The sequence below is a fragment of the Arvicanthis niloticus genome, chromosome 5, assembly GCF_011762505.2.
Source record: "Arvicanthis niloticus isolate mArvNil1 chromosome 5, mArvNil1.pat.X, whole genome shotgun sequence".
In the NCBI taxonomy this organism is placed as follows: Eukaryota; Metazoa; Chordata; class Mammalia; order Rodentia; family Muridae; genus Arvicanthis; species Arvicanthis niloticus.
The window spans coordinates 18,038,065-18,061,011 of record NC_047662.1 but is presented as its reverse complement, the minus strand read 5'-3'; the positions used below and the strand labels follow the sequence as shown (position 1 = coordinate 18,061,011).

The 22,947-nt window shown below is 52.4% G+C and overlaps 1 protein-coding gene across 4 annotated transcripts in view; it reads right to left on the bottom strand.

Moving 5' to 3' along the window:
* Ephb2 (EPH receptor B2) overlaps positions 1–20,660 on the bottom strand; it is a 179,010-nt gene extending 158,350 nt beyond the window's left edge. For 2 of the 4 annotated variants that reach the window (XM_034502191.2, XM_076933946.1), the window contains exon 1: positions 20,458–20,660. In XM_034502191.2, coding sequence (XP_034358082.1) covers positions 20,458–20,518 — 61 coding nt within the window. In that variant the 5' untranslated portion in view covers positions 20,519–20,660. The remainder of the gene's footprint in view (positions 1–20,457) is intronic. The other 2 variants (XM_034502192.2, XM_034502193.2) reach the window with 1 other exon arrangement.
* Positions 20,661–22,947: the final 2,287 nt, after the last annotated feature.

The following is a 22,947-nucleotide window of genomic DNA, read 5'->3' as shown; positions in this document are numbered from 1 at the left end:
TGCAAATCAGAAAATTAAGAGGGGTCCCCTCAGTATTTACTGGCTGGGCAAAATAAGACCCTTCAAAAGGGAGGCACAAAAGTCAATTCTAAAATCCAATTATAATAAACAAATGTCCTAAAAGAAAAAGTAAAGGGTCCACGAGACGGCTCAGTTGGAAAAAGAGGCTTGCTGCCAAACCTGTTGTCCTGAGTTTGATCCCTAGGCTCCAGAGTGGAAAGGAAGACTTGACTCCCACAAGTCCTTTCATATGCTATGGGACATGAACCAAACATACAAACACAGACAGACAGACAGACAGACAGACAGAGAGACAGACAGACAGACACACGCTTGCACACGCAGACACACAAACATAAATATTTTCTAAACCCCAATTGTGTCTGCATGCATGTGTGCATGTGTGTGCGCACACTGTGGGGCGTGGAATAAAATGAGGTCATATGGAAATGAACTATTTTTATTTCAACAAGGCATTTTAAAAATACTCTTAATTATATGAAGATGGGGGAAAAGGTTGGCTCAAAAATTAGAGAGCACGGTTAAGGTTGCCCTCTGGGCCCCCACACCCATCTAAACCCTCCCGTTCCCTACCACACCCTCCTTAGCCCCCTCACCTTTCCCAGGCTCCCCACTGCTCTTTACATCCACCCCCACCCTTGGGAGGCAACTGGCCCACACATGTGGGCAGAAGAGAGCCAGACTCTGCCAGGCCCCACCCCCCCCAGGCTCTTTCCAAGGTTCTTGGTTCATCTAACAGCCCTGGGAAGCAGTGGGCTGAGCAAAGAGGAGGTATCAGCCCAGGAGGCCAGAGAGGCGGTGGAACCCTTCCACTAGAGGGCGCTGTCTCCTGGGGTGGCTACTGCAGAAATCCCTGGGTGGTAGGCCTAAAACTGCTGGAGCCTGGGCAAACGCCTCAAGGTATAAACCGCACGGATTACTGAAGGCATTCCCAGGGTTGCTGCGGGGGCCCTTTCTCTACACAATGGTTGTTTATTTTTGTTTTTTTGAGCATTTGATACACTGCATTTTAGAGATAAGAAAATGGGGTTCTAAGTGGGAAAGTCATTTGTCAGGTCCGGTCACATAGGGACAAGACCAGGTGGGTGGCTTGGAACCTGCCGGCCCCTCTCCTCCAATACAGCCCGTTCATTCCAGGAGGGAAAAGGCTTGAGCAAAGTCACTATGAATTCTAACAGGGACAGGGCCCGGGGTCCTCCTCACCCTCTCTCTGTCCTCGGCTCCCTCTGGATGTCAGGAAGGCACTGAAGTCACAAGCTCATTGGTGTGGGGTCTATCAGTAAGCTACTAATTTATGCCACAAGCAAAATGTTAAGTTTGTGTTCCTGACAAGAGAAACTGTCCTCGCTGGGCCAGGGGAAGCATAAGGTGCCACCCTCCTACCTGAAACTTGAAGAAGGTCAACACTGTCAGGTTCCTTCCACCACCTGCTATGGTGGGTCCTTCCCTACCCTCCCCCCACCACACACTCCGTTCCACCTCCCTACACTGACTTTCTGAGCACAGGTTAGATCGAGGCACGGCCTAACGCCTTTCAGCACAGCTATCAACTCACTCACAGAAGGAACCAGTCCAGCCTCACCTCTCCCCTCAATCACCTGCCTCTAGCCTTTCACTCTCCTGCCTCCTTGCAGACTCCTGCCAACAGGGACTTAGCTCAAGCTGTCCCTCTATCGAGTATACCCTCCCAGCATTCCTAAGACTCCCTCCTCCTCCTCTTCCTTTTCTACTATAGGTTTTGATGAGTCCAAGAAACACCTCTCCTCCCAGCTGCCCCATCTCCCACCCTCTGCTTCCCCACCTACATTTCCAGCACTTCCTACGACACTAGTCATCAGTCTGGCCCTGGAAAAGGAAAGTTCAACAGAGCATCATGCTAGCCCATAGCGTGCCCAGTGTCAGAATGTTAGCATTCTCTCAGAGGCCAGTGAGGCCAGGCACTGTGCATCGGAGTATCCGGTGGCAACAGGGGAACGCCTCAGCCTCCTATCCTCCATCAGGTCTCAATTCACATGTGCTCTCCACATCACTTCCCCTCCCTGAGCACCAGAGGCCTCTTCTGTCTGCATGGGAGAGGGGCCGCCCCAGTGGGCCCTCCTCCCAGGGGCTGTGCATAGCCGCAGCCGGAGGCGATGCCTGCTCCACCTCAGCTCCCACACCCCCACCCTGGGGTCTGGCCCTGTGCCAAGCCACTGTAGACTTCAATACCAGTCTGTTCAATTAAAGGGAGATGACGGATGTCACAGCACTCTGCCAACTGTCACCCTGAAGAACAAACAGAAGCGGATCCCCCTTTCACAGAGCAGAGAACTGTGTTCACTCATTCATTCTTCCAACCGACACATATTAAATGAACACCTACTATGGGGCAAGGCCCAACGTAGGCCTGGGGAATCTAGCGGTCAGCAATGTAACCACCTCTGCTTTTGCAGTATGGTAGAATGGATAAAATGCTGATTAAAGACATGGATTAACTTAAAATTAGGATTTTGATAAATACTGTTTATGAAACTATGTGGGGGAGGAAGACAGTGGAGCACGGATGAGCATCAGCCAGGCAATGCGGGCAACAGCATTCCAGCTGCAAGGATCAGCCCGTGCAAAGGTCCTGTGGTAGGTGAAACCTAGAGATGAAGAACTCAAAAGGCCAGAATGGCTACAACTGCTGTGTGAGCAGCAGCCAGAAAACATTCGACCTCTGGGTCCTGGGAACAGATGGCTCCATCTCCAAAGTAATAGAGAGCCATGGAATGTTTGAGGGAAAGAGCATGGTTGGATTCTGAGTCCAATCCTGAACCATGGTCCACTAATAGGTCTGTGTGACTCCGTGTGGCTGTGCTTGGGGTTTCAGGCTTAAGTCTTTCATCTGGAAGTTTTAAGGCCAAAGGTCACTCCTTCTCCCCCTCTATTTCCTCCCCCACTCTCACCAGGTAACAATGCCCACTACCTTCAAAATTGGAGCTCCAACACTGTCTGTGCATGTCCTGTGGCTGAGGGCTGTTCTGTCAGCCAAGGTCTACCCAACAGCCTAGCTGTCGCAGAGGATTTAAAGGGGGCCCAGGGATTCCAGGCACCTTAGTGCAGCTCCCCCCTGTGATCCTGACCGGGAGGCATTACCCCGAGTGAGCACATTATCACGACGTGTAATTTCTGGAATAAACACAGCTGTGTTTGTTTCTCCGCGTGCACAGCAGACAGAACGGCAGATTGATCTGCCGCATGCAGCTGGAGCCTCGCACCTTGGGACGGCCATGCACTGTAGGGGAACCGAGAAGGTGCTGGTCTTCCCAGGGCCTCCAGACAACATCGTCCAGGTGATCCCTCCAAGGGGCCAACTCAAGGCCTCCGGGGAAGGGAGTGGGAAGATCACAGCAGAGGCAGAAACTGGGATGTTGGTCCCCTGGGGATGGGTGTGTCCCAATCAGTGGGGACAGCTAGCCCTGGAGATAGCAGTCGTGAACAGGTCCTCTATTGTGGGAGTCCACATGGTTGAACCCCCCAATTAACCCAGACTAGCCTAAAGCTTTCCAGTTAGAAAAGCTGATGTTCTGGGAAGGCAATGGGGCTATCATGGTAAGGGCTGGAACAACCTCTGTTGCAGACACTTTGTGCCAGGCTCGGCAGCAGACCCCCAAGGATGCCCATGCATCATCCACTCAGGTCCTCAGTAGCCTGTCCAATCACACGGGTTCTTTGGCCCAGGTGCTGTGACCAGGTTCAGGCAGCTTCATTACGGCTGTTTCCTCGTTTGCAATGTGACTAGAGCAGTATTCTCAGCCTGTGGGTCACGACCCATTTCCACAGGGGTCACATCGCAAGACCATCTGCGTGTCAGATGTTTACATAACAGCAGCAAAATTACAGCTATGAAGTAGCAAAGAAATAATTTTATGGTTGGGGTCGGAGGTCACTGTGCCATGAGGAACAGGTCCCAGTATTAGGAAGTTTGAAAACCACTGGACTAGAGGATTAAGCATAGTCCCACAAGTGACGCCTTGGTGCAGGGACAGGAGACAGGGAACTGGCAAATGACAGACCCTCCCTTCTCCCTCAGTAGATGCTGACTGGACAACTGCTATATCCCAGGCAAGTGCTGGGAGAGAGAGAGAGAGAGAGAGAGAGAGAGAGAGAGAGAGAGAGAGGGAGGGAGGGAGGGAGGGAGGGAGGGAGGGAGAGAGAGAGAGAGAGAGAGAGAGAAAGAGAGAGAGAGAGAGAGAGAGGTGAAGCAAGGACTCACATATCTCAGGGCTGGTCTGAAATTTGCCTGCTACAGCCTCCACTTCCAGAGTGCTGACATTACAGATGTGCAGACATTACAGATGTGCACTCACTAGTTTATCTGGTGCTGGGGATGGAACAGCAGCCGGAGACAGAGATGGGGTAGGGCAGTTGGGACTACAGCAGAGAACATGTCACTTGGGGCAGCGGCCTCCCTGGTTTGTTTTTGTTTTTTTGTTTTTCTGCTTGCTAGGCAAGCCCTCTACCAACCAAGCTAGCCTCCAGCCTGAAGTTTATACACAGGAAGGAATAAATAGAGTTTTACTTTTGTTGTGATTACTGGACTCCTTTCACAGCAAGCTGAATCAAGGTTCAGAGAGATTTGGTGCTTATAACACCCCCCTTTCCCCTTCCCTCCCACCTCACACCAAAAGGACTAGAGGCAGATGCTTTAAAAAAAAAAAAAAAAAAAAAAAAAAAAAAACATTTAGATCCTACCAGGAGAAAAGGGAAGCTACCAATTTCAGGGTATTGTCACTCCAAAAGGATCCTAATGGGGGTGGACCCAGCACGCCACAGGTTTTTCATGACCTTAGGCAGACAGCAGTTTGGGCCTCTGTTTCCCCACATTTGGACACTTTGAATTCTGGGATAAATCTCAGGTTGTTCTGGCTCTGTGGAAGACCTGGACTAAGTAAGGTGTCAGCAACCTTTCTCTGGCTGGCAGAAATGCCACTGGTGTGAGGAGCTGAGGGGCTGGGCAGCAGTTGGGGGGGTCTGGAGATGGGGGTGGGGTGAAGAACTAGAGGGCTGAGTAGGGAAATGAGGAGCCGGAGGGCTGCCCCAGCTGACTTGCTCTCTGCCGTGGTACTGACGGTTCTGCCGATCCTCCACCTCTCTTTCCCACTGACACAGTAGCTGGCAGGCGCACAAGGTCTTGTTTAATGGGGCTGCGCCTAGGCACTCCACCCTGAGCCACATCACCTGCTCCCTGCTTCGGATGTCTTTTGTCAGCCTTCTCTTGCTCCGAAGATCAACCACAGCCTGTCACTCAAGGCCACTTACCTTGCTCACACCTCTGCCAGGCTTGCCTTCCACGTTCCGTTTCACACACACGTCTGGCTACAGTAGCATCCATCCACAAAGCAGCCTCCTTCCAGCTTCTGGGCCTTTGTTTAGGCCGTTCCCTCCACTAAGAATGTCTTTCATTCCGCTTGAATGCTTTCTCCCACAGCACAGGCTGGAAGACACTTCTTTGCAGCACAATCCATTCCACACACACAGAGACACACACACACAGCACACACACGCATACGCACACATGCACACGCACACACATGCACATGAACACACATCCACACGCGCACTCCTATGGAATTCTTTGGCTTCCTTTTTTGTTTGTTTTTAGGATGTTTACATAATAAGTTATCTTAAGGATAGCCCTCAAATCGAGACACGAAGTTGACTTATATTTCATATACACCTTCTGTACACAGCCTGATGCTGGGTGTGCTCCCACACACCTGTAACCCCTGCACACAGGTGGTGGAGGCAAGACGATCAAGAGTTCAAGACCTGCCTCAACTGTGCAGAAAATGTGAGGCCAGCCTGTGCTAGGTGAGAACCTGTCTCAAAAAAAAAAAAAAAAATCAAACAAGGCCTGGGGAGATAGCCCACTGGATAAAGTATAGGCTGTGCAAGCAGGAAAGCCCAAGTTCGAATTCCCAGAACCCTCAGAAAAAAGCAAGCCAGGAGTTGGTGGTACATGCCTATAACCCCAACTGGATGTGGAGACAGAAGAATCTCAGGATATACTGGGCAGCCAGTCTAGCCAACTGGCCAGCTCCAGGTTCAGCCAGAGGCTCATTTCAAAAAATAAGGTAGAGAGAGAACTTCCATGTTCTGTTTCACACACACTTCCCAATACAGTGGCATCATCCAGAACTGACCCGACAGCCACATGTGCATCGGAAGACACACACACCTGCATACAGATGTGAGCGTACGTACACAAACACACATACACACAACACCACACAAAGATAACAAAGCGAGACACAATAAAGCAAAACCCCAAACATCATCAAACAACAACAACAACCCAACAACCCAGCACTAGCCCGAAGGTCATTTTACGTGATATTTTTAGTGTGCCGACATTTCCGTTTTGCTGTGTTTGTGGGAGTGTGTATGTATGTATATTCACATGCATGTGTGCATCTGTAGGTCGGAGGTTGATATCCGGCATCTTCTTTGCTTACTTTTTACCTCATATATGGAGGAAGGGCCTCGCATTTGAACTCATGGCTCACGGCTTCAGCTAGTCTCACTAGCTTGCTTGCTCCTGGTGTCTCCAGCTCCCAAGTGCTAGGATCACACTTTACACTCATTTACATGGATTCTGGGCTCTGAAACTCTGGTCCTCAGGCCTCGAGGATGTACCCACTGAGCCATCTCCCCAGCCCCACTGTGCCTGCGTTTTGACTATGACTTATCACATGACGTCAGGTGTGGAATTTCCTACGTTGTGGCCTCATGCTGATGGCATCCTTTTGGGTTTCAGGTTTTCACATCAGAGAAGCTCAACCTGTTTAAGACAGTGACCTCGAGTCTCTGGACACTTGTGAACTTGCATCTGTTTTAATCTGCCCTAGGAGTTAATGACTGCTATCAGGGTCGATGAGGATAGTACCAGCTCATCCGTGGGGGGCTGCTGTGATATTATTAATGAAAGAGGAGGAAAAAGAGGAGAAGAAAAAGAGGTGATGGAGAGGAAGGAATAAGATGCAGGTTTTGACCATCTCTGCTGGGATGCAGTTCTGATAGCCAATGTCATTCTGCTTAATTTCTCACAAGGTCCCCTGGCATCTCAGAGGCCTTTAATGGAGAGTGATGGACAGACAGACAGATGAACGAATGGGTAGAGAGGAGAAAAGAATGAGGGAAGGAAGGATGCATAGACAGATGGACAGAAAGAGTCTGGAGGAAGCTGAACGGACTAACCCGGAGCCCCAGCGGCCAGCAGCACAGGCTTCTGAGACCAGATGCTCAGTCTGTCTCCAGCTGTTGCATCTCTCCCTGGCTGTGAACTCCCAAATTGAAGCCAAAGCCAGCATCAGTCTGAGCATAGGATGGAGAAAGTGAAAGCTTGGGGTGGCTGATGCCCGGGGGAGTCTCAGCTCTTCCCCCACCTGTCACCAGCTCTAAGAGCAGCAGCCCCTGACAGCAGGAAGACATCTCTAAAAGCATGAGCCAAGTCGGCGGGAAAATAGGATTTACTCCACAGATAATCACTTAGGGGCAACTTCTCCGGAACTCTCCAGTGTAGAAACTTTGGCAAACCCAATGTATGGCTCAGAGGATTTCTCTAAACCTGGGGTGTCTGCTATTTGCCAGCCTGGTCCAGAGCCAGAAACAGAAGAATAGGAAAATATAATAGTCCAGATACCAAAGGGAATTTCAGGGAAGAAGGGCTCCCAGGTTCTTATTCATTCTTCTGCTCAGTTACCCACCTGTCTATCCAAACCATGCAAATGCTCGCCTCTTTCCATCCATCCATCCATCCATCCATCCATCCATCCATCCATCATTCACCCATCCATTCATCCATCCATCATCTATTCATTCCATCTATCTACCCACCCATTCAGCCAGCCACACAGCTATCCATTCATCCATTATCAATTCTATCCACCCATCTATTCATCTGTACATCATACCTATTTATCCGTCTACCTATCCACTCATCCACCCATCTGTCTCTCCCATCTGTTTGGCCATCCACCTAGCCATCGATCTATCTGTCCACCACTCACCTACCCACCCGTGAGTCTACTCATCTACCAATCCATCTAACCATCAACCTGCCCGTCATTTCCCCAACCATCTGACCCATGTAGTTGCTCATTCACTAGTCTTCTGCCCATCTAGCCACTCATCCGTCTAACCATCAGCCAGCTGTCAACTGCTCAGCTCACTGTTTCACTACACACCATTCAACCATCACAGTTGGGCATCTCCCACTATGGCTGTGAGGAAATGGGTATGCTGACCCCTTATATGACTGATACAATCTGAGAAATATAATAGAGTTACATGCAAGGTACCACCAAGGACACAAAGACTACCAAAGGCAGAGGGCAATAAGGGCTCCAGAGAGGAGGAGATACACAAGCTTGTCCTTAATACATGGCTGGAAGATGCCAGAGCAAGGAAGGGGGGTGGGGAGTATAGGCAGGATGCAGTAGATAACAACACCATAGCCGCCACAAGTTTAATGTGGGGATAAAAATGGGTAAAAACACTTGATACGAGGAGCTCAATGGCAGAGCACTTGCCTAGCAAGTAGAAGGCCCTGTTTCCACCCCAGAATAGAACACACACACACACACACACACACACACACACGCACACCCACAGACACACACATGCACCTCTATCTAAATAATGTGACACATAAGTCCTTATGGCAGTTGATGTGGGCCACAGCTGTATGGATGTTTATAAAATATTTAAAAGTGGGGCTGGAGAGATGGCTCAGTGGTTAAGAGCACTGGCTGCTGTTCTTCCAGAGGACCCAGGTTCAATTCCCAGCACCTACAAGGCAGCTCACAACTGTCTGTAATCCATCTCTAAGTGATTTGACACCCTTACATGGACAAACATGCAGGCAAAACACCAATGCACATAAAATAACAAAGAGATCATTTTGAAATATTTAAAAGTGAAGGTGTCCGTCTTTCCATCTATCTTGCAGCTGGTGAGTCTGGGTCCAGCTCTGACATCCCTGGTCAAAATCCAAGAGTGAGTAATTACCTTCTTGAAGCCTAATTTTTTAAAGTGCTTTTTATTATTACATGTACTTTATGTATGTGTGTGCATACGTGTGCGTGTGCACATGCATTCCACAGCTTGTGAGTGAAGGGCAAAGGGTGATTTGTGAGAACTGGCTCTCTCTTAGTCCACCACGTGGGCACAGGGAGCAAACTGCGATGGTCAGGCTTAGCAGGAGGTGTTCTGATCCACTCAGCCCATCTCACTGACCCTCTGCAGGCTGATCTCAAATATACAGCAATCTCCCTGCCCCAGACTCCCCAGTGCTGGGTTTATAGGTATGAGAGCTATCATGTGCAATGTCATTGTCCAATCTATAGGATGTAACAGTACCTATAAGCTGTAAGTCCTATCGGCTGCCCTTCGGCACCTATTCCCTCAGTAAACCCAAGCTGCTTCTGTTATTACTGCTTCTGTTCATAACCGAGCAGAGAAACTGAGTCAAAGCAAGGTTTGGTAAAACGGAGACTTTCTCTCTTCTGCTCCCCATTCGCACCTAGAGCAGGGGTTCCTACACGTCATTATGAGCAAAAAACTAAGACTAAAGAGGCTGAACCAGGTGGGGATTTAACTCAGTGTAGAATGTCTGCCTAACACACACGAACCCTTGGGTTTGATGTTCCATACAAACTAAGCGTGGTGGTGCACACCAAAATTCCCAGCACTTGGGAGGTGAAAGCAGGAGGATCAGAAACTCAGAGTCATCTTTGGTGACCCAGTGAGTTCCAGGCTGGTTCTTCTTTAATGACAGAGTGGACAAGTAGAGAAGCCGGGACAGGAATTCTACTCTACCATTTTCTCAAAGAGCAGGTTCTTGCCTGCACCTCCTGGATGCCCTAGACCCAGGCCAGGGGTCTTGCCTCATCTGGCTCCTGAAGGGACTAGTCTGAGGGGGGTCCCAAGTGCTGGGGGCTCCTCAGCTGCTCAGAAGTGTTTCCAGTGCTTTCACGAAGCCACAGGAGCTGCCATCTGAGGCTGTGAGTCGTGACAGCTGATGCTGACGGGCACAAGCAAGAGGATGTCACAGCCAGGGCCCTGACTCGAGCAGACTCCCCGGGCCCCAGCTTGTTGTGGGTTCCAAAAGGGCCCTTTGGGCCCTGGCAGAGCTGTTCCCAGGCCCTGCCTCCCAGGAGAGGCGGAGAAGGCCCATTCAGGAGGGTCGAGTCCCACTGTGCTCTAAGCCGCTTTCGTCCCACTTACACGTTTCAGATGCTTTTTGTCCTTCCGGCTTCCCATGGACTCGGGCCAAGTGACAAGTTGGTGCTGTGGACATATGTCGTAGCCATAATGGGAATGTTGACCTCACGCTCTCCCTGCTGGGGCCAGACAGCTTGCACCCCGCCCCTGTGCTTGGCAGCTTCTGCTCTCCGACACACACACAGCACTTATACCCGCAGTCCTAATACGCAGTGCCAGTGTGTTCATGGGTCTTCTACCACGTCTTAGCACTTATTGTACCCATCACCGGCCTGACACTTCAGGTGTGCCAGTGTTTTAGGACTCTCTGAGGAGTCACCTCCAGGTTCTGGGAAGAGAGCTCAGTCTGACAGTGACGACAGTGACAGTAACATACTTAGGCACAACAGTTTCTCCATAAACACACAAACTTGGCAGATCATAAGCTTTTGCAAGACTGAGTCCCAACTCCCATAGGAAAAAAAATGGGTCAGGGGTGAATGGCACCTGCCGTCTTTAGACAGGACTTGTGCTCTCCCTGGGGCCCCACTGTCCCTCTAACTTGAACTACCCACACTAGATCACAAGCCAGGCCGAGATTCCTGGGTCTGGGGTCTCTAACCAGGACCCTTGTGATTTATTATCTGTGTGACTTCAAGCTTGATCTCCCATTTAGGCAGCAGATAGGAGCCGTATTTCTTACCTGTCATAAATTTAACACATAAAATCCCACTAATGCCTGGCCCATTCTCCACTGGGTCTCTGAAGATGATGCCAGAGAGGTATCGCTACCCACCCACGCCACCACACATACACATTCCCTGTGCTATAAAAGTAGATTTCCCAGCAACCAAAGAATCACATTAAAATCTTTTCCATCCCACCCACCCCCTTGCCTCCCTGAGCATGTGGCAACCCCTGGCCACAGCAAGAATGACAACCACAGTCACACCTCAGATTCTTTTTAAGTCGAATGAAGAATACAGTTGCTTTTTTGACACAGATATCACAGGTGGCTGAAATTATGACTCCCAGGGAAACTGAGTCTTCAGTGAAGCCACCTATCCCAGGACCTAACCTCAAATTCCATGTGACCAGCCCAAGGCCTCTGTCTTTGACCTCAAACCTCACAACAGGTCTTGAATAAGTTTGTCCCTGGCTGCACTCACTAGTATGGAGGTTCTTGATTTTACACCTGTCAGGAACTAACTCGGACATACATGAGGCACAAGGTGACAGAGAGCTCCTGCTTGCTCAGGACAGATTATACTGGAACGGGTCAGAGAGAAAGTGCTGGAGTGGAGTGGAGGGAGCAAAAGGCAGGGAAGAGGCCTTCTGGCTTCCTGACACCTCCATCCCTGGGCTGTCCACGGCATGGAATAAAACTGTCTGTAAAGTGGTGGTCTAAATGCCTTTACTCCAATGAACACAAGGCCCGTCTGTTTCCTTGGCAGCCTAGATCAAAATATGGAGCAAAGGGTAGCCCAGGGCATACAGAGGGATGTACCAGTGATGGCATGAGATGGGAGGAAGCCTAGAACTCTGAGAATCTCCTCCAATATGTGCTTTGGTGGAGAAACAATTACTCCAGTTAAATGGTGGGTCAAGTCTCTGACAACAAAGGGGCGTCTCTTTAAGGCCTGGATGGAAAATGCGACCATGGGTCTCCTCCCTTCTTGAAAACCTGATGAAGGAGTCTGGGCTGAACCTGAGCTGGCTTTGGGACCCGTGCTAACTGGTCCTACATTTCAAGTCTTACATGGAGACGGGGAATGGTGGAGCCTGCTTGTAATCTCAGCATGTGAGAGGCTGGGGTAGGAGGATTGTCACAAATATGAAGCTATCCTGGGCTATCGAGTGAGACCTGATCTCAGAAAATCCAAGCTGCTGAGATGACTCAGGGTTAACAGAGTTTCCCATACAAGCCTGGTGACCTGAGTTAGATTTCTGGGACCTTTGGTGAGAAAGTGAGAAACCCACTCCTCTGACCTCCACAAACATGCTATGACACACACATGCTCACACTCACATACAATAATTAACATATATGTACATATGTGTACATAATTTTATTTATGGTTTTACTAAAACTACAAGTCTCACATGGGCTCGGCATGTCACTCAGTAGTAAAACACTCACCTAACACGTATGAAACCCTGGTATATCCTCAGCACGGCAGACAAAGAAATTAAAAAAAAAGTCTGAGGCTCTGCCTTGTCCTCTGGGGAGCTCAGTAAACCAGTGAGAAACACTGAGGAGTGGAGGGTCCAGCCCTTCAGCTGTCCCCAAGGCCATGTTGGCATGCTCAGTCTCACTGGCTGAGCCCCCTTCTTCACAAGGATCCTGGCTGACACTGTGTGAAACTGAATACCTTCCAAAGCCATAAACCTTCTGGAAAAGAAACCTTAAATCACCCTTCTTCAAGCTAGGAACTAGAGGGATGCTTGTTATCCAGCAGCAGACCACAGATATACTTCAGTCGTGTTCTCCCTGACTGGTGTCCAGTACCTGGCCTTGAACCTGAGCACTGAAGCATCCTGACCCATTTCATAGAAGAGGTAAATCAAGGCCCAGGAGACCTTTAGGTCCACACAGAGTCTGGGCCAGACTCAAGGGTCTACTTGAACCTGCAGAGCCTGGAAGGCAATACTAATATGTTCTATAAGGTGGTGGCGAGTCACCCAGTACTCGAGAATCCGAGGAGGCGGCTGCGAATCAGTCATGTGGTGACGTGGGCTTGGGAAGCCAGATTGACTTTCAGAGAAGCCAGAATCAGGAATTTTTCTATAGCACACTATCCTTCTAAATGTTGGCTAAGCACTCAATGGGAGCGGAGACTTCTGGGATCTGTGGAGAGGCCTCAGTTACAGCAAGCCACTGACTTTGGACAGGGATGTTTTTCTCTCAGGCCTCAGTTTCCTCATCTTTGAAGTGGACCCATTGGCTCCTGCCCCCTTGGAAGGTGGCCATGGCACACATAGAACTCATGATCTTTCATTCCTATCAGAAGCCCTCTCGTGACAGCTTCATAGTCCCTGATCTCCGCAGAGGCGCACCCCCCTTGCCCCCACAATACACAGCGTTAACACCCGATTTGTCTAACTTACAACAACATTATTCTGACCATTATGACAGAGATTGCGTTTTTATGGCAGGTTTGTGAGTTCCAGAACACTCCCCCTATATTATCTCAGGATGCTGATGGAGTTGGAGGCTGGACAGCTGCCTTGGAGACCCTAGCCAGAGCCAAGCCTGCCTGAGAGCACAAAGCCCTGTCCCAGAAGCAACTTTGAGAGGACAGGTCCCCCCAGTGCCACCCACACCCAGTTGGACTCGACCTTGCCATTCCCTGGGTGTCCACTGGACTGTCAATTTCTGGGTTTCCTTTCCCCTATCTGTCAAATAGATGTGGCCACATGGTCACTGGGAACCTACAGGACATACAGACAGGCTCAGCAAGGTGTGCAGACAATCACAGCCGTGGGCACCTTTCCTGGCAGGAAATGGAAACCAGTCAGGCACTGGGGCCAAAAGCGAGGTGTGACCATGGAGAATCTGGGGGCTTCTGAGGGGTGTCAACTGGGGCAAGGGCTTTGAGGAAATTGGGGACGAGGTTAAACTAGGGCAAGGCCTTTGAGGAAAACCCTCAAAGACCAGCTGAGGGGCCTCTTACCCTCAGCAAGGATCAGTAAAACCCAGCTCTAGAACACTCAGGCCTTACCTGTCTTGTCTGTTCCCCTGCAGGGGAGGGCAGGGCCAGGGGAGAGCTGAGACTAAGGACCTAGTGAAACACCACCCACGGTCTGCTGTTCTGAGCCCAGCTGCTGACTGGGATCCAGGGACTGCAGCTTTGTAATGTTTATTCACACCCAAGGTTCACTCAGCTCACCGATTTCTCCAAGGAGGGCATTCTTTCCCACAACCATCTCAAGACTGTGGAACTAAAACTCAAGAGAGGGTAAGCAACCAGCCTAAGGACACACAGGAAGCGATGATGTGACTCTATATACCGTTCTGTGCGCGTGTCTATACGTTTGAACATATATATGCTGCTTACAGGACAGAACGGAAGGGATCTGGGGCTATGCAAAAGGACAGGGGGAGGGGGTATTCACCTCTCCGTTATGCCACTGGGCGTGGCTGAGCGGCAGGTAACTCTGCTGGTGGAACCTGTACTCTGGCTCTCACTTAAAACCTCAGAGAGCCTCCAGCAGGCCCTGTCTGCCCCTTACAAACAAGGAAACTGAGGCTGAGTTTACTGCTGGCTTAAGAACACAGAGTAGAAAAGGTTACCCACCTCAGAGGGTGTACCTACTCCAGGGCATATGGGGTGGGTGGGAGGAAGGGGGAGCAGGTGGCTCCAGGATGCTCACCTAATGAGGCCCAGGCTTCAGTGGCCTCAGCAAGCCCCAGGTGACACAGGAGTTCCCCTCCCCCACCTTCCGGAAGGCAGCTGCTTTAAAAGGCCCTAAAACCCTTTCAAGGCCTTATCAGCCTTGCCTCCCTGATGCCAATCAGGAAGCTCCCAGGTGCTGCACCAAGGGCCACCCCACCCCTTGGAGCTGAACAAACATTCCTCCCTCCCACTCTCCTGCCACCAGGCCTCCTATTCGGCAGCCACCAGGAGGTAGGAGGTGGGCACCGGCCCTGACACATATCATTTCCCACATGACACATATCATGCTTCCTGGTGGTCCTTGTCCTCTCCCAGGAGTCCCCGGTTATATCTCAGGTCACCAGGGACAAGTGTTACCAGGCAATAGAAAGTCCAGAAGGGTGTTTAAAATATAGATTCTCCCACCTTGCTCCACACTCACGAAACTGACAGAGGCCAGGACACAGATCAGGAACTCTAACCTCATCTACACCATTCAACCTGAACAGGAGCCCAGTGCCCCCCACCCCCAGGCCTAAACCTTCAGTCATTCATCAGCTCCACCCTCCAGGTTCCTCCCACCCTTCCTGAGGGGGTCCTTCTTTGTACAAGGAGCTTGCTCCAGCAAAGCTCACAGGTGAACCCTGGGCAGGCAGAGTTGACAGGAGCTTGGACTGAGAATCCTTAAAGACACCCAGAGGGGACGGGGATGTGACTCAGGTCCTGGCGAGCATACTTGCCTATCACGCAAAAGGCCCTGGATTCAATCCTTAGCACCCCATAAAAACGATGTGATGGCGCACAATTGTAATCCCAGCAACTGGGAGATAGAGTCCGGAGGATCAAGAGTTCAAGGTCTTTCTTGGCTACAGAGCCAGTTTGAGACTAGCATGAGTGTCCAGAGAACATGTCCAGGACACTTCAATCAAGGGAGATAGCAAGGACAACCTGAAGAAAGCATTGGGGCAGGACAGGAGGACACACTGATGGAAGACTCCAGAGACAGGGAGAATCCTTATAGCTGTGGTACCTCCCCAGCCAGGGTCTTATGGCCAGCTTGGAATAATCAGAGTGCAGAGCTATGAGAAGTCTGAGATCCAGGGCATCCCACACTGTCCTAGACAGGAATGCCTGAATCCTTTCATATGTAGAGCATTGTCCCAGGGCTGGGGGAGCAAAGCACCTGTGGAATGAAGCCAGGACAGAGGACTGAGCCAGACAATCACTATGCTAAGTAGGAGGGCACACCAGATGCCAATCATCAAAGACCACACCTACAGGCAAGCCAAGGAAAGGAGCCACGGACCCAAGCCAGCATCTCCTTTATGCTGAGTGTCTGTCAAGTAAACCATAGGAGATGAAGTCCAGAGACTGTGAGCACCTTGTCCCAGACTACACAGCATTCAGTGCTCTCATTTGAACCCAGATCCATTGCTCCAGAAGACTGTCTCTTACTTACATTTCTACGAAGTCAGCAGGACCTGTTCTCGCCCACAGCCTGACTCTGTTTCCCACTCACCACCTGCCCCTGGAGATGGATGGACAGATGGATGGACAGACGGATGGATGGATGGATGGGTGATGGATGGATGGATTTAGGGAGGGCAATAATGAAAGCAGATGAACAGAGGGTGGAGAGATGGATAGATGCATTGAGGGGTGGATGAGAGAAAGGTCTATCTGATAAGAACTCTCCAGTGTTGGGGTTTAAAGTGAAGCTTTGCTTTCCCTGACTAAGACATACACAAAAGCTACCTCCTCTGAAGTGAGAAAGACGAAAAACAATCACACTCAGGAAACAACTGCAAATTTATTCTCTATTCACCAAGGCTCGGGACAGATAAAGCTCCCAGCCCTCATCAGAAAGGGTCTGTGTGGCCTTTTGGCTAAACTGTTCTGTCCCACACACTCAAAACATGTCCTTCCGGCCCTGTTTGAACCATCCCCAGATTCTCCCTCTCCAGGAAGGCTTCTTTGATTTCCCCAGCCCTTTCCTTCCCATGCTTGTCCCAGGCACACTCACTCAGCACTCCATCCATTGACTGTGAGGTAACTGACCACACACTTGCCCCTGAGTGCCCTGGGTATCAGAGCTCTACACACTGGGATGCCACAGCCAACACAGCAGCTTGAGTCACTGCCTCCGGAGGTTCATGGTCCAGAGGGCCAGGCACCATGAAACTTGGAAACCAATATGGCTGTTACAAAGTTAAAACTAGCTGGTAAGATACAAAGTAGCAAAATACTGTTAGTGAAGGCCTCTTGGAAAGTGGCGTTTGAGCAATTCTATGTACCATTACTATGGACATTCAAAAGGTCCAGGGAGCCTGTACCTTCAGGGAACTCACAGGCCAGAGCATCTGGCTTCCTCTGCAGGACCAAATCTGGATATTCTCAGCATCCCCAACACTGAAGTCATCCATCTTTCCAAACACAAATCTGGCTAGGTCCCTCAATAAACAGCTCAAGAACCTTCCATGGCTCCCTCTCCACTGCCCTCAGCATCCCAAGTCTTCCACTCCAGCCTTTTTCTGCATCTGCCTGGTCTTTCTTCGAAGTCTCAGCTCACACTGGTGCCCCCGAGGGACACTCCCTTAGGTCACACCCAAGGAAATGCCAGATCATCTGGCTCCCAGGCCTTCCCATATGCTGCTGGCTTGCCTGGCAACATTTTCCTTATCCTCACAAGTCCCAAAGTCAACCGCTTCAACTCTGAAGAGACCAATCTGTAAAAACGCCAGGTGGTTAAGAAAGTTCATTGCCGGGAGAGTGGGGAGTGAGAAAATGAAACCCCGCAGCAGAGAGCCATAAAAGAGGAAACAACCCTTTTCCAGCCCAAACTGCACCCCCAGGTGGCCCTCAACTTCCTCCTGGCAGTGCTCAGGGACACACTTCACACATTCGCTCTTGCCAACTATTTTCTCTGTCAGCCTGTCCCCTGTCTCCTTGCTGGCCCCAGGGTCCAGCAGCACCCAGCCAAAAAGGAAGCACCATCAATATTTGGAGAGCAAACGAAAGGCTGTGAAGGGGAGACCTCAGCCTTTACATTCCATTTGGTAGTGAGTCGGCCACCATCCTCTGTCAGATGGGTCCCTGGGCCCAGCTCCAGATGTTCAACACTTTGCTTCTCCTGGAGGGGGTCTTGTGGTTTGGGCGAGACACTATGCTCACCATTCTTGCCGGGGGAACCACTCCCCAGCACACAGACACATGCGTGCACACATGCACGTGCACCCCATCTCCTCTGGAGCATTCCACAGGCTGGAGCTGGAAATCCTTTGCTGTAATGCTCAGGACAACACTGTGATGGGCTGAGAGGCAGAGCAAGACAGAAGAGAAAGGAAGGCAGGCAGTGGTGGCCTCATGGCTCTGGATGCTGGAGGCAAGGGCTGTCCTCCCTGGCCTCTAGACTGTCCCACAGACGGGGCTGCATCTAAGAGAATCCAAATATGCCCCAGATATGCTATAGGCACCCATCCCGCCTTCCCAGCACAAAAGGCATGCCCAGTTCTTGCAGTTGGATTAGTTCTCCCTCCGCTATTCAGTGTGGTCTTTACAATCACACAGATGAGACAGCCACTGTGATCACCTTAAGTGACAGATGACAAGAAGGAGGCTTGGAGAAAGGATTTAGGGATGGTGGGTATAATGATGGAATCCACAGAGAATAGGCAGAGGCCCTACCTAGGGAAACTGAGGCTTCAACAGAGAAGGCAGCTGCCCCGGGTCCTGAGAGAATTAGAAGCAGCTTCCCTGAGATCAACCTCATACCATGTCTCAGACCAATATGAGCCGGTGATGATTAATTAAATTCTCCAGTGTCCTCCTATTCTTGCCCCCAAACAGGCAGCCATCCCATCTTGTGACATCAACTGCCAACCAGCACTGTGTCCAGGGCCAGAGCTCAGGCAGGCCACGGCCCCCCAGATTCTAACCACCCACTTGCCAAAGCTGGACAGACGTGGCCCTTCCATCTACCCCACAGTAATTAAAAACACACTCGGGCCTTCTCAAACGCGCAAGAGAGGCCAATTTTCTTCCCCTCCAGCCCCACTGACTGCAACCTAAATAGCAATATTTATGCCAAGCTCGCCATAATACTGTAAACATCCCAACGTATAGCGGGGCCAGCACATGAGTCATTTCCCCAAAGCCAGAGTAATAAGTGGTACACCAACCAAATCCCAGGGAGCTCCCTGCCAGCAGCCGGGCTCCAGGGCTGCCCTCCACACCCAGGGCCCGTGGCACCTTCAGTGCCCTGGCCACCCCACACTGGGAAACCACAGGCAGCCGCCAAATCCTGCAGGAGCCGGAGGACAGCTGCCTTGGTGCCAAACACTGTGGCTGCCATCCAAGGACCCCGTCTTCTCCCCCCACTGCGGTCACTAAAATGTTCATTACTGGGAAAGAAACTAAGTTATAGCACAGGGTCCCCCACTATGCCTGTAGTGGCCGTGCCTGGACCCCTCAAGGCTTCTTCACACCTTATCCCCAAAGTGACCCAAGAAGAGGGCACTCTGTGTCTCACCCCTCAAGCCCTCGCTGGCACACTCTTAGAAGGGGTCATTCTCTTTAGAGGTAAGAAAACCCAGCCAGTTGTTTGAAAGACCTCAGACCCAGGGCCTATTTTTATCACCCAATGGCTAGGGCTGAGACAGAATTTTTCTGAACCAGCGGTTTCCCTATTTGTTAAAAACTAGTAAAAATTCGACCCATCTGGCTTCCCGGAAGACTTCTCTTGAAGGATTCAACATAGATTGTCGGCCGGCAAGCACTCTGCAAAGAAGGCTTCAAGTACCTTGTCAACCGTGCAGCACGCTGTAAACCACGGAGAGCAAAGTACTTCATAAACTGAAACGATTGGCAAACTGTAAAGCGCAGTACACGTGAGAACCATTATTAGGACTCACGCCTGGTCCTACCAGCCCAGCCATCCCTGGTGGACACACCCAGACCCCCGCTAACAACTTTCCCTCCAAAGCCAGCGAGCTACGACCACCTGGCAGCCACTCCCGCCCCCGGGGGGTCGGGTGGTACCACAGCGCGAGGCCTCGGGGAGAGGCCCGAAGACCCAGGCCAAGGCCAACAACACATGGCAAAGCATCTGGTCGGGGCTCTGACGGCAGCTGGAGAGTTCTCGGGGCTCCAGACTCCACGCTGAGCTCTGTCGCCCTCGGGGCGGTGGCCCGCGGAGGTACCCGGAGAACCCGGCGCGCAAGAAAGATGCCCATCGCCCCATCCCCCGCTCAGTCCTGCTGGGGAGGGGACCCCATTGTACGCCGCGAGCGACCGGGAGGGCACGGACGAGGGGGTGGGGGACACGCGCGCTTCGCTCCACTCCGCGGGTCCTCCTGCTCTTCGGGTGGCCCAGGCTGCATCCAAGGGGGCGCGGCCAGGGATCCCCAATCCTTGGCGCGGCCGCGGTGCCTCCCTCGGAACGCTCCCTGCCAAACTTTGCAGCGCCCACTGCGCGCCGGGCCCGCGCCTCTGAGCTCGGTGCCCAGGCAGCGCCGGGCTCTGCGGGGGATGCCGGGACCTCGGTGGCGGGAGCGCAGTGGTAAGAGCCCCCAGCCCTGGGCGGCGCTCGCCGGGCTGGCTACAAAGCCTCGGCAAGATGGTCCCTTCGCCTCCTCCTGGCACAGTCAATCAGCGCCCGCCGCTCGCCCGGGCGCCCGCGGGGCCCCGCGTCCTCCCCAGCGGTGGCCGCCGGCCACACCTCCTCGCGGCCACCTGCGCCCGGCACTGGCCCCCGGGCAAACTTTGCGACCGCGGGGCCGAGTGAGGGGGCGACCCGGGGCCGAGGCGGCCGCTCCCCGCCCCCATCCCCGCTCACCTTCCACGGCGGCTAGCAGAGGCAGCAGCAGCAGCGCGGCCCCCAGCCTGCGCACGGCCATTGCTGCGCTGCCCGGAGCCTCGGGCCGCGGCGCCGCGGGGACCCCCGGGCTGGAGCGCGCGCCCCTGGCTCGGGGGGCCGGCGGGGAGCGGCGGGGCGCGGCGCACACACACACGAGCCGCCGCCGCCGCGCAGCCAGCAGAATGAGCCATCCAGCCCGGGCAGAACGGGGACCCGGGCTCCGCCAGCGCTGGGCACGGCCCACCTGAGCCGCGGGCGCGGGGGGAGCCTGGATTGAACTGCCAATCCTGTGCCTCTTCCCGGTGCACCTACGCGTCTCACCACGCGCGAGGCATGCTTTTGTAAGTCTTTGGTGTTCTTTCGGAGGGAGCAGCACCCGCGTTGGAACATCGTGACCCCACACACCCGGGTGTCCGGGACCCCGGATTCCCCCCCGCGTAGCAGTGGTCTCTCCCGGCGCTGTGGCTCCTCCAGATAAAGCAGCGATTTCAGCCCAAATGTTTCTCAATTTTTATTGAATGCTGCAAAGCCGAGATCGTCTGGCGCGGCTGACAGGAGCAGAGAGAGGGGACCCGGGGCGGGGGGGGCGGAGAGCGAGGAAGGGGCTGCCCAAAGCCGGGGGACTGGCCCTACCTGTCAGGACTGGGAGTGCCACCCCCTTTCCTGAGCCCTGCCACCCGCGTCCCTGCGGCTTCGAAAGGGACTGAACTGCAATGAATGAGGGGGGAAGAAGAGGGGGGAGCTGGGAACAAAACAGGCGGCTTTCCCAGGCTCTAGGGTTGGGCTGGGGCCTCTGCCTGGGAGAGTGGGCCTTGGCGCTCGCCCGCGGGCCCGGGGTTCTCTCTGGCAGGGGTGGCGGGCCCTGGCAGGCAGACCCCAGGCCTTCCCTCCTCGCCTCGTTGTCTTGCGCGAGCCCACCGGCCCCTCCCCGCGGACCTTTCCAGCCGCACATTGTATTTCTCCTCTGTTGATCTGGTTCCCGGTGCAGTTTGCACACAGGGGTGTGGAGGAGGCCCGGGGATGGGGGGTGCCTAGCGACAGCCCCTACTCCACCCCTCGGTGGAATGGACCTGTCTGGGCTGCTCGGTTTTGTGCGTAGCTGTCCCTTCGGGGAGGACACAACCCCTTGTTCCATTTCTGCAGGCCCAGCTCTGACAGCCTTCATCACCATCATCATTAGCGGGCTTGCTGAGACCGGTGGTGGGAGGACTGTAGGGATCCTGCGGGAACCACCCAGGCAGGGCCCCTAGCCTTTGGGACCCGCGCTCCTGAAAACACACTTAGCCAACAGCACTGGCCATGATCTTTGCAGTGGGTGGAAGAGTGCTTTAGAGGAACAAGCTGTTAAAGTCCGTGCAGACCTCTCCAGTCCCTTTGTCCCATAAACTAGCAAAATGTTCCAGAGATGTTCTCCCTTCAAAGCCCGTCAGTCCTGAGACAACAACTGAGGTTTGGACATTTGGGGCACCTTTTGAAGCACTGGGAGTCCATCGGAAATGAACGTCAACCTGGGAGGCCACCTGGAAGCGGTGTGCCTCGAAGCGAGCCGGGGAGAATAGAACAGAACAAGGAAGCTCGCCCTCTGTGCCAATCCCTTCCACTCCGCGTTGCCTGCAGAGTCCTGCCTGGGGTAGAAGTTAACTGGGTGTCCTGGCTTGTATTCTCTGTTTCTGCTCATCAGACAACCCAAGGAACTTAGGGTTTGGTGGACTCTGAACCTGTTCGTCTCCATCCCTGGTGTATCCAGGTGGCCCCTCCCCGTTTCCAGAAACATTTATGAGCTGTCTGTTACATCCTGGGTGGATTCAGCTCTGCTTTCTTTCTGTCCCCTGGGGCCCTTGTCACCATCAACCCACCCCTAGCAATTGCTTCCTTCTTGATTCAAAATCCTTTTTTGGTTCAAAATACAAAGACCAGACATTAGTGTTCTTTGAGAACCCCGGTACCAGGGATGAGGCTCAGGGCTGTTCGTGTGTACACATTTTCCTTTCCTCCGTTGTCTCAACTCTGGTTGTGGGTGCTGAGCATCTCAGGGGAGGAGAATGAGGACCAGGTAAGCCATCTGCTCAAGGTCATATGGCACACTGGAGCTAGGATTCAAACTGTGTCTGACACCTACACTCATCCCTTGGGCCTTCCATAGGTCCATAGAACTTGTTTGTTCAGTCAGCCAGCTTCCCAGAGTCACTGAAAATCTTATCATTAATAAATAGCAGTCTGGACTTTTACCTGGCCAAACACAAAAATCACGATCGCAATAAATAAAGCCCCTTATCTTTCCCATTCTGTTCTCCCTCCCTGTTGCATTATTCCCCATTTGGGATCCTATAGAACGTCTGAGTCTTGTCAACCGTCCAAGGCCTTCCTCTCTGCTCTCTTGGCAACTGCCTTCAGCTCTGCCTTTGTCCCAGCCAAACCCTACCCAGCTTTCTCTAGTCTGTGACCAGGGTTCCACCTCATCAACCCCCT